The sequence below is a fragment of the Esox lucius genome, chromosome 8, assembly GCF_011004845.1.
Source record: "Esox lucius isolate fEsoLuc1 chromosome 8, fEsoLuc1.pri, whole genome shotgun sequence".
Taxonomy (NCBI): domain Eukaryota; kingdom Metazoa; phylum Chordata; class Actinopteri; order Esociformes; family Esocidae; genus Esox; species Esox lucius.
In genome coordinates this window covers 11,959,692-11,974,768 of record NC_047576.1, presented here as the reverse complement: position 1 = coordinate 11,974,768, position 15,077 = coordinate 11,959,692, and the positions used below count along the sequence as shown (strand labels likewise).

At 41.9% G+C, this 15,077-nt stretch overlaps 2 protein-coding genes across 2 annotated transcripts in view; one reads left to right on the top strand and one right to left on the bottom strand.

Moving 5' to 3' along the window:
• Positions 1-1,736, top strand: part of polrmt (polymerase (RNA) mitochondrial (DNA directed)) — a 42,190-nt gene extending 40,454 nt beyond the window's left edge. Inside the window, exon 21 of the mRNA XM_013135120.4 lies at positions 205-1,736. Coding sequence (XP_012990574.1) covers positions 205-254 — 50 coding nt within the window. The 3' untranslated portion in view covers positions 255-1,736. The remainder of the gene's footprint in view (positions 1-204) is intronic.
• A 7,308-nt stretch (positions 1,737-9,044) lies between these two features.
• hcn2b (hyperpolarization activated cyclic nucleotide-gated potassium channel 2b) overlaps positions 9,045-15,077 on the bottom strand; it is a 50,394-nt gene continuing 44,361 nt past the window's right edge. The window contains exon 8 of the mRNA XM_010871876.3: positions 9,045-14,671. Within this exon, the coding sequence (XP_010870178.3) occupies positions 13,707-14,671 (965 nt within the window). The 3' untranslated portion in view covers positions 9,045-13,706. The remainder of the gene's footprint in view (positions 14,672-15,077) is intronic.

The window sequence follows — 15,077 nt, the reverse complement described above, 5'->3', positions numbered from 1 at the left end:
ATGTCAACTTTCCCTCATCTGGTGGTGGAAATATCTCTACTTTTAACAGTTTTCTAAAGTTGTTCATCAATGTTTCAGGGATGTTAACCGTGGATGGATCAGTTCAACAGTATTTAACAGATAAAACCAATATCCATCATGACACAATAACATACTCTCTGGGGTTAGTTGGATCACTCCTTTTTTTTTTTCCTCGTCTCCCAGGCGACTTTGATCTCCAGCAGGTGAAGGAATCGACGTACTTCTTCAGCTGAGAGGAACAAACAGGTAGTCAGACTGTCAGGAAGACAACACCAGTGGAGGCAGATGAGTGGGATGGACGGGCTGTGAGGCTGAACACGCGCAAGGCTGCATGGGGCCTGACAGGGCTCGTCTCCCACAGACATCCGCTGATTGATTCACTGCCCGCCGGGCTAAGCCAAGGCCTTCTGAAGCTTCAACCCCCATATTGATCCAGACAGCCCCAGACCAGAGTGGGAGGAGAGGCCAGTTCTGAGAGTAGAGTGTGGCACGCCCACTTTGGACTGGAGGGGATCTGAACCGAGCTCAGTTATGTTTAATCCTGTGTTACTGTAGAGTGTGTGTGTGTGTGTGTGTGTGTGTGTGTGTGTGTGTGTGCGCGCGTGCTCATTCGCGAATTGCATTCCTTGACAGAGAATGTAGAGTTGTGTGTTATACTGTTATCACGTGTTTTTCGCAAGACTGTTTGTGTTCTCCCCTTATCAGCAACACCTCTTCTACTTAGAGAGCCAGAGATGCTCAGAGAATTTCCAAGACTGATTGAGTGGTAATCAGCGGGGTAGCCCAGTGTGATCATTATGTGCCCTCCCTCCACCCATGCCCTAGTGGAGACAGGCCCCCCTACCTCCACCCCTGCCCTAGTGGAGACAGGCCTCCCTCCCTCTACCCCTGCCCTAGTGGAGACAGGCCCCCCTACCTCCACCCCTGCCCTAGTGGAGACAGGCCTCCCTCCCTCTACCCCTGCCCTAGTGGAGACAGGCCCCCCTACCTCCACCCCTGCCCTAGTGGAGACAGGCCCCCCTACCTCCACCCCTGCCCTAGTGGAGACAGGCCCCCCTACCTCCACCCCTGCCCTAGTGGAGACAGGCCCCCCTCCTGCCCAGAGCACTGATCTGCGCTCTCCATCCCTCTGCTTTACACTTGGATGATTAAGCACATTAACCTGCCTTTCATTGATTCAGAGGCATCCAGGAAGACCTGCCCAATGTGAGATTCAGAACCCAACCTCATTTACCTCACAAGTCACCAGTGGACCCCTACTTCCAGAGACAGTGGAAAGAATGATGATCATGGGTGAATGGATGGGAGGAACAGTATGTTACACTTCCTTTTGAAGTGATTAAGCACTATTTTCATTTGATAATAAATATGTATTTCTTAAAGGACCTTTGTTCATTTGATGATGAGGTTTTATGAAATATGTGCTTTATTGAATTATATATGCATCTTTAAATTGTATATGATAAGATGAAGGTCTCCTTATATGGGCATCACAAAGGGTTTGAACAATCACTAATCAACACAGATTATATTTTTCTGGGCTAGTGCCCAGATCTGAAGCTAACAATATTAAGAATGGTATCTGATCTTAACTGTAAAAGCTACTGAGGTTTCAGACAAAAGATGCTGAGTTGATTTCTGTGAAAGGGAATATGAATCATCCTGCCTATCAACTGTGTAAGTGGTAATTAGCATGAATTAAATTTTTTCACTTAGTCTGGCCCACTGAAATTGTATTTAACTTTGATAAGAAACATTTAAAGACAAAATCATTTAGTGTTAGCTTTAGTGCTCATTGTATTATCTGCAATGTGCATATGATGTACTTACAATATTTACCAACTCCTCCAAATTTTTAGAAGTGATTAAAAACAAGAAACCAGACAAGCCTAGATCAGCCGGCCGGTAATAAAAAGAATTGCCCTTTTGACATTTGAACCTGGGTCACCCACGTGAAAGGCTGTGCCACTAACCACTACACCACTGAGCTCCATCTTTGAAAGGTGTCAGTATAGCCTCTTGTGTCTATCCTGAACAAATCCTCTGTTGTCACTGGTCGTTTTAATAGATAATTGGCCATTCGTGAATGATATTGATACAGTTGAACTGACTAACGTTTCTTACTAAGTTTACCTCCACCACAAATAGCGTCTATGAACTGTTAGCTTTTGCCACTGGCCGTTTGAATAGCTTATTAGCCAGTAATAGGCTTACTAGTATCTAACTTCTTAGGAATAATCAGAATAATTGAGCAATTGCTAGCGAGACTGAAGATGAACGTTTCTATTCCAGAAACAGTCGCGTATACAGTTTTAGGCTCACTATAACATAACTACTGTATGTTGTAGCCAGCAAATGTGTTTGTCTATCCTGACCCAAAACGCATGCAGGGATGCGTACTTCGAAAATCCACCAGAAACAGTCGCAAAATAACCGTAAACTGTCTTATAGGAGTCACTGGAGGTTTTAGCAAGCAAAGTTCCGTCAATACGGAATAATTCATAAGCGTGCTTCGCCTGGACACTATTTAACAAGGTGTACAGACTCAATCAGTCAGTAAGAAACATTCGTTCTTCTTGGTCAGCTCCGCTTACGCGGTCCGGCAAAAACATATTTACTCTCTGGCATTATCTCATTCTCAGCAAAGCCCTCAATAGTTAACTCCAGTGTCTTGATTGCAATCAACTCAGGGCCATCTATATTCATTCCACACATCTTAGATCTGATTAACTTTCTGATTTCTATATAACAGACCGGTTTTTACTCCTAATTTTCCCTGCTGTGTTATACACCCTTTGATTCTGAGAGTGCCTTTTTGCCCCTGCTTTTTCTCACACGTCACGTGAATGTTTCATTCTTTTTACACACTCCATTATCAGTCATGCTCAATAATATTACTTTCTAGATGTTACTGGAGAACCAATTTTTTTTTCTTTTTTTACCTACATTCATTGCGAGTTTCCAAATATTCTACCCTTTTATAGTAGTTGTTGCTTGGGCATTTGTGGGCAAGTGTAAGCTAGAACATGATTGGCTTGGTGGTGGTCTGTCTTGGGCTGGTCCAGGCTAACCCTTTCTATGCTGATGTGGGTGTGTTTAGGGCCAGTGTTCGGCTGGTGTGGGGTTAGTTTGGGTTAGCCAGTGCCCCCACCTTGCTCATTGAGTACCCAAATCGGGCCAATGGTATAATTTTAGCTGTGCAGTGTTCTTAAATGCCTTCAAATCTCTACCTGCATTCCTTTTCTCTATGGCGCTGTTCATGGTCAAGGACACAGCTCTGTTGGTTACAGTGCTTTTATGTTCTGACACTTATTTATATTCACTTTTCACAACTTGGCTACTGACTGAGGGCCCTGTCTGAAGAATTAACCTGTGGATGGTGAGAGTGTAAGCTGGCAGGTCAATAGAGCTGATTCATAGGTTGTTGGGAGAGAGAGTTTGAGAGGGGAAAGGAGCAGAAGGTGCAAGGAGCGGGTGGTGGGAGAAACCAGTGGGAAAAGGTGGAAGAGGTAAGTGGTTAATGGCCAAACAAGGCATCTCCAGCAAAGGGAGTGTTCTTGAACCCGTCCTCTCTGCAGTGATGTGACTGCATTAGTAGTGATGCTGTCTAGCTCCCTGTTCCGTTTCCTCCAGCTAAGGTTTAATGAGATGTCTTCCTTTGTTGTAAAAAAAAGAAGCCATTCTGCTGCCTTCAAAGGTCCTGAGCGATGTAATGGTGGTGTCTTTATTCTCGTCTCAGTCCTGGAAGGATTTCACTTATTATTTTTTTACACTCTTTTTCTGCTTCACACAGGCTTTTTCAAGGCCATTTGAAAGCACCCCTCCAAATGTTGAGTATTTGTAGTGTACAGTTAAAGGACCGCTGATGATGCGACTCACTGTAAATTATGTGCACTGTCTGGTATTGAGTTCTTTGAAAAGTACTTAATTGCGTAGAATGTAGTTCCTATTACTGGGTTGGGTGGTTACTGCACCTAGTTCTCTTAAGATGAATACTTCGGAATAAGAGATGTATTGTTTAAGCACGGAGTGCAAAAGGGCTTTTGGTAATGCTTAAGCTATAATGCAGAAGTAGGCAACTTCAGTCCAAAAGGGCTGAAACGCTACTGTTTTATGTTTTTACCTGCTAGATAATTGTCCTCACCTTGGGTCCAAGGTTAGTCATAGATTAGGACAGGATAAAAAAAACAGGACAGGAGACGTGTACGCCCGCTGTAATGGGAGAAAACCGATAGAAAGCCGAGCCGTTCACTGAGCCAGGCTCCTCCAGTGACACGACATATCAGCTGCTGGCCACTGGCAGCCCTAGGAGTTGAGGGGTCAGGGGGTCAGAGTAGAGTGAGAGGAGCGAAGCCCTCCCTACTTCCAGGCTATTCTCAAAATGTACACTCCCACCCTGACTCCCCCCCCCCCCTCGGTCCCCAGTGGTGTATACTGATCCCCCTTAAAAGTCTGGACATTATTAAAAAATGTATTGTTTTTCATAAAATATATATATTTTTTTCTCTTTTATCACAGACTTTGTAGGTAACAAAATGAACTTGCTTTTACTGGGTTGTATGTGTGATTGTCCCACCTAGATAAGAGTGTCTGCTAAATGTTGGACTGGGGAGGGGGCCTGTAGGAATGTCCTAGGCCTGACCTTGAGCTTTGACGCACGCTAATGGATGGCATGGCTCATTGACTGTCACACACACCTCATCACTGAAGCAGCAGGCTGAGCTACATTCCCTGTTGCTGAATACAAGCCACTGAGTTGGAGATGCGATCAAGCAGATGAAGTGATCCTGTGTGTGTCAGCTGTATTATTGTAATTGGACCTCATTATCTTGAGTAAATTAACCCTGGAAGTATACAAATAAGGTCATTGACAACTATATCAATATTTTACTTCAATCAAGAAGAGGCAAAATGATCTTCCATCAACATAGATATTGCCAGTTTGTTTTTGGGGGTCAGCTGGAGGGGTAAGGGGCTGGTGTACTGTAGGTCAGCTGGTAGGGTAAGGGGCCGATGTACTGTAGGTCAGCTGGTAGGGTAAGGGGCCAGTGTACTGTAGGTCAGCTGGTGGGGTAAGGGGCCGGTGTCCTGTAGGTCAGCTGGTGGGGTAAGGGGCCGGTGTACTGTAGGTCAGCTGGTGGGGTAAGGGGCCGGTGTACTGTAGGTCAGCTGGTGGGGTAAGGGGCCGGTGTACTGTAGGTCAGCTGGTGGGGTAAGGGGCCGGTGTACTGTAGGTATGCTGGTGGGGTAAGGGGCCAGTGTACTGTAGGTATGCTGGTGGGGTAAGGGGCCGGTGTACTGTAGGTCAGCTGGTGGGGTGCAATTTGTTATAGATCCTTCTACCTCATCAGAAAAATGTGCACTTCAAATGGAATATATTGGCTTATATTGCATAATGGGATGGTTCTGTACACACAGATTGAGCATGTTTTTTTGTTTATAGACTAGACTTGGTTTGAAACATCTAATATCAATATCAATCAACTGGATAGTTTTGCATTTAAGGAGTTCCACACAACAGAGTCTGTGGGCAGGTTTCATAGACATAATTTGGACCAAAAAAAAAAGTCTCAGTGGAAATCTGTGATGAAAGGGAGCCCTGCACAGAGAGATAAGACATCCACTCTTCTATAAAAGAAACAGATCCTGATTTGGATGAGTGGAACTTTTTTGTTGCAGTAATCTCAGTATCTGAGTAGCTATAAATAAAATATTTGCTATGTGGCAAGCCTTTGTTTCTAGCAGACTTGTAAAAGAGACATTCAGTTGAAACCCTAAGAGACCCTAAATTGTCCTAAAGGGCAATTCCACTCTTCTACAACTAGATGTAAAATGGTTTCTCATCTTGAAAGTAGTCTTTGTGCTAAGAGAAACTCCATGTACACACGTCTTTAAACAGCCATTACAAATATCTGCTAACTTTCACCACTGCTTGCATATTTATCTCTGGAAGTAATAGGGACATGACTAAGTCCACCACCTTCAAGGAACATCCAACCAAAAATGACTCAGAAATATTCTCCCACCTTTGACTTCTCCACATTTTATTGTGTTACAACAAGAAATCAAAATTGACAGGAGTTTTGCCACTGACCAACACACTGAAGTCCATAATGTCAGAGTGAAATATAAAACCTTCAAATTGTTTTAAATTAATTACAAATACACAAAGGCCTCTTTTGTGAATCTCCCCAGCAATTGTTGCAGTATGCACAGTGTCACCCAGCTCAGACTTACTGAAGACTAAGTCCTTTAGAGTTGCCATAAGCCTTCTGGACTAGTGCCCTTCTAGATAGATTCACTGTTCTTCCATATTCTCAACAATTTTTTTTTTCATCATACACTTGATTTGTGCTTTTTAATATCCTTATTCTGGTTATGCTTTGAATGTTATTTCAACTTAATTATGTAAGTTTTGTTAAGAATTGTACCAGCCAACTGGGCAACCTCCCAGAGAAATGTACACTCACCTAAAGGATTATTAGGAACACCTGTTCAATTTCTCATTAATGCAATTATCTAATCAACCAATCACATGGCAGTTGCTTCAATGCATTTAGGGGTGTGGTCCTGGTAAAGACAATCTCCTGAACTCCAAACTGAATGTCAGAATGGGAAAGAAAGGTGATTTAAGCATTTTTGAGCGTGGCATGGTTGTTGGTGCCAGACGGGCCGGTCTGAGTATTTCACAATCTGCTCAGTTACTGGGATTTTCACGCACAACTATTTCTAGGGTTTACGAAGAATGCTGTGAAAAGGGAAAAACATCCAGTATGCGGCAGTCCTGTGGGCGAAAATGCCTTGTTGATGCTAGAGGTCAGAGGAGAATGGGCCGACTGATTCAAGCTGATAGAAGAGCAACTTTGACTGAAATAGCCACTCGTTACAACCGAGGTATGCAGCAAAGCATTTGTGAAGCCACAACACACACAACCTTGTGGCGGATGGGCTACAACAGCAGAAGACCCCACCGGGTACCACTCATCTCCACTACAAATAGGAAAAAGAGGCTACAATTTGCACGAGCTCACCAAAATTGGACAGTTGAAGACTGGAAGAATGTTGCCTGGTCTGATGAGTCTCGATTTCTGTTGAGACATTCAGATGGTAGAGTCAGAATTTGGCGCAAACAGAATGAGAACATGGATCCATCATGCCTTGTTACCACTGTGCAGGCTGGTGGTGGTGGTGTAATGGTGTGGGGAATGTTTTCTTGGCACACATTAGGCCCCTTAGTGCCAATTGGGCATTGTTTAAATGCCACAGCCTACCTGAGCATTGTTTCTGACTATGTCCATCCCTTTATGACCACCATGTACCCATCCTCTGATGGCTACTTCCAGCAGGATAATGCACCATGTCACAAAGCTCGAATGATTTCAAATTGGTTTCTTGAACATGACAATGAGTTCACTGTACTGAAATGGCCACCACAGTCACCAGATCTCAACCCAATAGAGCATCTTTGGGATGTGGTGGAACGGGAGCTTCGTGCCCTGGATGTGCATCCCACAAATCTCCATCAACTGCAAGATGCTATCTTATCAATATGGGCCAACATTTCTAAAGAATGCTTTCAGCACCTTGTTGAATCAATGCCACGTAGAATTAAGGCAGTTCTGAAGGCGAAAGGGGGTCAAACACAGTATGGTGTTCCTAATAATCCTTTAGGTGAGTGTATATTTGACATGAAATCATGTGAAAAACCTTAATTGCACATAGGTGGATTTCAACTGATGACTTAACTTCAAATGATTGTGGGTTGCACTATAGCTTATTCAGGTGTTTATTGAATGAATTTAGAACCATTTGCAGATTTAAAAAATTGCTTTGACATTATGGACTTTTTTTGTTGATTTGTGGCAAAATTCTATCCATTTTGGATGTTCTAACACAGTATGCGGAAAGTTCAAGGGGGTGAATATGTTGGGTATGCCTAATTTGTACCCAACTTATAAATATTGGCTGAATTACAGCAACAGCACATTAAAATCTACTCTCCCTTCCACTGGCACATCTTTACTTTCACTATTGTTCAACCACCATACAAAAGCTGTTAACCTGATATTTGTAGATATTTTAAATTAAACATTAAAATAAATGTGATTTAGATGGCAAAATGATTCCATACGCTATTCTGTGCTTGTCTAGTCATACTGAATTCTAATTTTGTTAACCAGGAAATGACAGAGGGATTTCGCTTGCCTTCGTCTGCCTTTGCTCATTTGAGGAGAGATGATCATGTCTCTTACTGATGTTGATGGGAGTCAGGGTGTTGTTTTTTCCATTAGACAATTGAAGTCAATGTGCCTTCTGTTGACCGAAAGAAAATCTGTATTTTACTGCAGGATGAGGCGGCCTGTTTTTTCATTTGTCCACAAAAGCTGTTGTGCATTCTGTGGAAAAATAGATGATACATTATACAATAATGTGCTTTTGTATTTTTTCAATCACAATCGTTTCTGGTTAGCAAATGTTGTAAAACACCACAATATACTGTATCATTCTGCTATTATTGTCAATATTTTATGGAGATTTTCTTGTATCATAATGTAAAAGTTTTACATAATCCCCCTTTCGGGTGATTTTTGAGAATTTATGTTTACATGCATTAATTCCATAAATGTTTAGCTATGTCAACTAAACTTAGCTGACGATTTTGATGGCTACTAAATTAACCATAGATTACAGTTGATTGTCTTCAGGTACGATTCCTAAAGTGTGTAAATCTACCTCTGTTGCCACTCCATAAGGCTGGTGACAGTAGTGGTCATTAACAATAGTCAGGGTTTGTTAACAATAGTCAATCTCTTGATAACCACTCCGTTTGGTAGATCTGCCTACCATGTGTGGATTAGAATTCAGTTGGCACTTCATTTGGATGCCTCTGTGTCTGTTTGTCAATTTAGGAAAATGGGCAAAGGATTAGAAATTTCCCGAATGTGTGTTTTATTTGATGATATTGGCTATTGTGTATATTGTGTGTATAGTGTGTATATACAGTGGCTCTTAAAAGGATTCACTTCAGTTTCACCCCCACTTTTATTGTCACAAAGAACACAAAGTCCATAATGTGTTCAAAATGAATTACAAATATAAAAAGATAATAATTGATTGCCCAAGTGTTCACCCCTTTAGTCAGTATATAGTTGCTGTGAATCTATATGTTTCTACCAGCTTTGTACATCTCTTTTCCTCTCCATAGAAAAGACCAGTGATTATGCAGCATAAAGTACTTGTTCCCATTCATGTGCTCACATCTACTCTTAGGATGAGACACGTATTGATTATGAGTATGAGAAAAACCATTACACACAAATATATTCATTAAATTGTGGACATTAAAGTAGGGATATCAATTCATATCTACAGTACAGTATATGCCTTCAGAAAGATTTCAACCCTCTAGACTTTTTGTTATTTTATAGCCTGTTACTATAAAGATTATCCTTACAAACTCATCTGCCAGATAGGAAGGAAACCACTTATGGATTTCACCATGATGCAAATAGTCAGTGACAAAACAATACAATTACATTTTCCTTTCTTCCTTGAAGTCTGACAGAGTCAGAAAGTCTACGCCAGAGTCCCTAACTGGATTGTTGGGATCAAGTTACATCATGAAAGTTGTCTGGCAAAATATTTACAGACGTCATGTTTTGCATTGTAAAAGTTTTTAAATAAATTAACAAATAATCACCTGATTCAAATGTTACAAGGAATTAACAATTGTTATAGAATAAGACCTATTTGACCTACAGTGGTTAATTCAATAAACATTTTTTCCATGGTTAAATAAACTAACAGCTAGGTGCTGTACAAAATCCTAAACACCTCTTTAACGGTCTTCACATTCAATCAAAAATTCTAAAACAAACGTGCTAAGACTGAACAACTTAAACGAAACCAATGGATATACTTCATGTACAGGTTCAAAATATTGGCAGCTGGTTCACAGCTATAATGGCTATCAAGCGGGCTTCCACCAAGTTAGAACTCTGTGATTTAAACATATGCAAGACAATATGCAATCAATTCATCCTTATTCTGTGTTTATTTAATCCTTTTTTAGAGAACATCTTAAGGCAGTAGAATCTGAGGACTGCAAGAGCTTTGTAGATTTACGCGCCTATAAAATCATTGCCATAACAAGTATGCTGCTGCTTTTCAGAAGTATAGTATAACTGTGTAGGCACAGAATAGTTATTGTAAATTAAGACACTGCTTAAATGTTTAATTGTTTCAATGAATCCCAGCCTTATTTAGATGTCTCTTCCTGGAAATGTATTCCGAAACATTAAGAACCCTTTTGTATTCTGCTTGTTATTGCTTCATATATTTATTCAAGTTACAATTTAAATTACAATTTGGCAAGGAAACATCCCAAGAAGATGTTGAGCACATGACAGCAAAATGTGCTAGTAGAGAAGATAGCGGTGAACCTGAAGAAAGTAACAAAGGCTTCAGAATGGATTGTACAGTAAATTAGTTGTACATGGATGTGTCATATACAAACTTTCAAATGCTTCCAAAAATGTACATTTTATTGAAACTTTGGCTTTTCATCGTCTTTGTATTTATTGCGTTTTTGTAAATGTTGCTAATTTATTGGTGGTCAAAGAGTAAAAAAAAAACAAGAAATCTAAAAAAGGACTTCTACCTCACTTTAAAGGAATAGTTAGACCTAAAATCATGTTTGCGTGAAATTCCCATTACAGGCGATTCTGTCTCAAGGCCCATGGTGTCAAAAAAGCAATTCTTTACTCCTCTCCCGGCATGGTGGCAGCATCATTAGCTTTGTCCAAATTTGTGAATTTAAATTGTGATTCCCTAGCTTGTGGAAGCTGCATTGCAAGTGGAAACCTAATTTGAAAACAATTGAAAATAAACCTGTGGTGTTGTTAACCTCAAAGAACCCATCCGCCCTAGATATAGCTTTTTTCATTTTACAATGCACTTCTTTGGAACTGCCCTGATGCTCCCTATGTTAACTGGTTTGTTTTGTTTCAAAATGGAATCAACTCTAACAATAAAAAGGTATCATGTCACATACAAACGTAAGTTATTCAACTAGCTAGTTAGGTCATTTGCAATCGAATGAGATTATATACTGCCCTAATTCAGTGTGAAATGTTTATAACGAATGACTTACATGTTACATTTGCATTCCTTGTTTGATAACATGGTCGTTTGTGGCAATAATCCACAACTTGCTAAATGGCAACATGTAAAACCTTTTCTGGGCAAACAGTACGCAGCCTAAGGGAAATCACTGTAGTAAAATACTTCTGCAGCTGTGAATTAGTGGGTTAGTGACAGTAACATGAACATATAATACGGATGACATCTAGAAAACCATCAGATTTTTTAGCATAGCTACAAATAGTAGAAGGCAATATAGTGTGTGCGTGCATCCGAGCGAGCGTGCGTGTGTGTGTATATTCCAAAGTCCTCTTTACCACAATTCTACAATTCTAAACTCCACCAAAGGAAACAGGCTAACTGACCTGCTGACCATGATCACTGACTCACTCCTAGTAGTACCTTTTTCATGACATCATCACCAGTGCCAGTTTGAAGTAAAGAAATTCCACAGGCTATTTCGGCAGTATGCAATAAATAATTGCTGCTAGCATGGGAAACTACTAAAGCGAGTTTGAACAGTTTAATTTATGAATTTGGACAAAGCTAATAATGCTAACTGGGAGAGAAATGAAGAAAGGGTTATCATGAAATATGACAACAATGACCTTGAGACATAATTTTAGGTCAAGTATCTCTTTAAAACTAATTTCCCCAAAAGTTCCTAAATTACTTTTACTGGGCACAATTTCCAGCAACAAATCCCTTTCAAAGCCTCAACCTTGTCACCCCCCTCAAGGTGGATGATACAGTAAAACCCATGATGAAACACTATGGAAAGAAAGTAATAACAGTCCAAACTAAATAAGGCCTGAGGGTGTCCAATCATCTCTTTCATTACATAGTAATGGTGGTGTTGATAGGGTGGGGGTATCTCCAGATGAATTGGATATTAGGGTTTGGAAGGCCTATTCCCGTAATGCTTTTGGACACTAATCACTGGAGGCCAGTAAACACATTCACTGGTATCACGTATGGTGGGAGACATATGATCGGAATGCACCCTCCGAAATGCCTGCACTGCAGATTAGAATAGAATGGGAACATTTAGATGGGAGCAAGGCAAAGGCATTATGCACAGTGCACACCCAGCCTAGCTCAATAAGAGTTTGTATTACTGCAGTTTGAGGGGAAAGGGAAAATTGATTTATTTAGAATGAAATAATAATCTGGTTTGAATAATGGATGGGCAACGCTGATCAGACATAATCTATAAATGAACAGTTTAATGTATTCATTTCATGGAGTAATGTATAAGATGTGCCCAGGTGCCATCGGTCTGTCTGGACAGCCTGTTGACCATTGGTTATTAGATTTCATCAAAGAACAATATGACAATGGATTTCGGTGTCATCAATTACACTGCACACTGCGTTCAGAACTTAAGCCGGACTGTTAACTTGGATATTTTAGAAAACGATGTCTCTTTAAAGAAAAACTATCAACTTCCTTTTCTAAACCCTAGCTATGCAAATAACCTTATATGCAATTCCATCAGGGTTGAATGTGATGGAGTAAGTTGATATATTCATGTGATTCATAAGCCAAATGAACATGCATATGCATCGTCCTATGGGGACAGATTACTCGGTTGAAACTAGATCACTCATTGCCCAGCTGTACAGTTTTGAACAGGCAATGCCAGAATCATATGTAGACTGTATTATGTATGAGACATGCTGTGGAGTCCAAAAAGAAAATGGAAAGATACCTACACCGTCATCTGCAAAGACCATTTGAGAGAAGAGGAAGACTAATGTAGTATTATATATAAATTCAAATTCCTATAAAGACACTCATACACACGCATACTCACACATGCACACACACACACACACACACACACACACAATATACTGTATATATTGTATATTTCATGAATATATTATTCATCCCAATAATACAAAGCATAGTGAAAGCCCAACTTTGGTTAGGGGGAAAAATTAAATAATTTTAAAAAATGCCCTTACGTAGCGTTTGAAAGCGATAAATTAAGATGTGGTCTGAAATTCTAATAAGAATGTTCTTGTTTTCTGAAACAATTTTACAGTATAGTGGCATGAGTAAAACTTTGTCCATAGAGAAAACAGAAATTCTTGAAATACTTCAGGACACAGTTGATGAAAGCGCAGTTATTTGGAGCAGGTGCCTGATTTTCTTTTAGTCACAGACAGTTTTGATTGTTTTGACTATATAGGTAGTGGTGAGAGGTGTGTGCAATGTATGTAGAATATTGTTACAGTACAGACAGTAAATAAAGGAGAGCTGTGAGCAGCCTGTGCTAGCACTGTGTTCAGCTGTCATCGTTGTCTGTGTGTGGAGTAAAAACCGCCTGCATTTGATAACAACTCTGTATACAGACTTCATAGAGTTAGTAATACATTGTCTTTTAACTTATTTTCATATCTATTCCATCCCACCCCTCTTGCTATACCAGTCATACAGTATACATTCTTATAGTCAGATTCACCCTTGTGTGATAGGGGGAATTAAAGTGAGGAAACACTCCAGAGAAATACCACCACCAAAAAGCCTAATAAAGGTTACAAATTGGAAGATAGCCTTGCTCTGACGCGCTCTGTCTCGGGGAGGCTTGCTATCGAGTCTTTCTTGTGTAATCTCGAGTCTAGCAGGGAGGGTGCCAAACCCGGCCCCACTCCTGCTATCGTGCCGGTCCCCAGCGATGTCACAGTCCCTGGGAGGGAGGCTATAGGAAACGCCCCCACAGACATCTGATGGGGCAGCCCCATTCTATGAGTCACAGCACTCCTCAGCCCCACGGGACCTGCGGGGGTCTGAGGGGGCCCGATGGAAGTGGAGGAGACACGGGTGGACTGTGGGGGGCTGGGGGCCATGGGCTGAACCCTTCCCTGGGGCAGAGAAGGCTGCGAGGCGGACAGTGCCCTTGCGTCTTGACTCAGACTACCCATGTGTAGAGATCGGGAGCTGCAATGGGTACTGGGCCTGTGTGTGGGGCTAGGCATGACCTGTTGGGCAAGGGAGAGCTGGGAGCCAGAAGCGGGGCCATACTGAAATGTCTGCCCCACAGCTGCCAGCGGGCTCTGGGTGGGTGGGCTGGAAAGGGCCGAGGTGAAGGCACCGCCAGCATGCAACTGGGGTTGCATGGTGAGCTGGCTGTGGGGTGGTGGAGAGGCCGACGCCGGGCTGGACATGCACTGCATCACGTGGAACCTCCGCACAGTCGGAGGTGACTGCAGGGCCCCGGCCCCCGCCAGAGGGCCTGCCATCGGCGGGCAGAAGCTCATGGCCACAGCCTGCTGGAGGGTGGCGATGGCTGAACTCTGGGGTGGGCCCGGAGGAGGAAAGATGCTCCCATGTGTCGGGGGGTTGGACACGGACACGGCGCGGGGCCTCGGCAGATCCACGTGCTGCACCATCTCGCGGTCGTACTTCACAATCTCCTGGATCATCTCGTTCTCCCGGTTGTTGAAGACACCCGAGTTGAGGTCATGCTGAACCTTGTGCATTAGGATGGTATTCTTCTTCCCTGAGGTGGAAAGATGGGAGAGGAGACAAGAGACTCTGTTACCTGAGCAGAGATTGTTTTCCGCTGTAGAATCAGCACAATCAATACAGTTTTACAGCCAAATGGTTCGGTGAAGACTCAAAATGAAGGGCCTGAAGTAACAGCATTCTACCCCTGACTTGTTGGTGTTGCAGAAATTGCTGGCACAGCAGAACAGAACCTGAACTTAACCTGATCTGGAACGACGTGTATTTGTATCTTCTTTCAGTCTGCCTGACTGGAAGCAGTGCGTAAGTGAACTCACAATCATCAGGCCTCAGTGTGTGATCACTGTGTATATTCTAACTTGTGTTTGTCTGGTGTTGACCCCTTACAGCCCTATGATATTTCTGTCAAAGTCTGAACCCCCAAACTGGCACACATACAG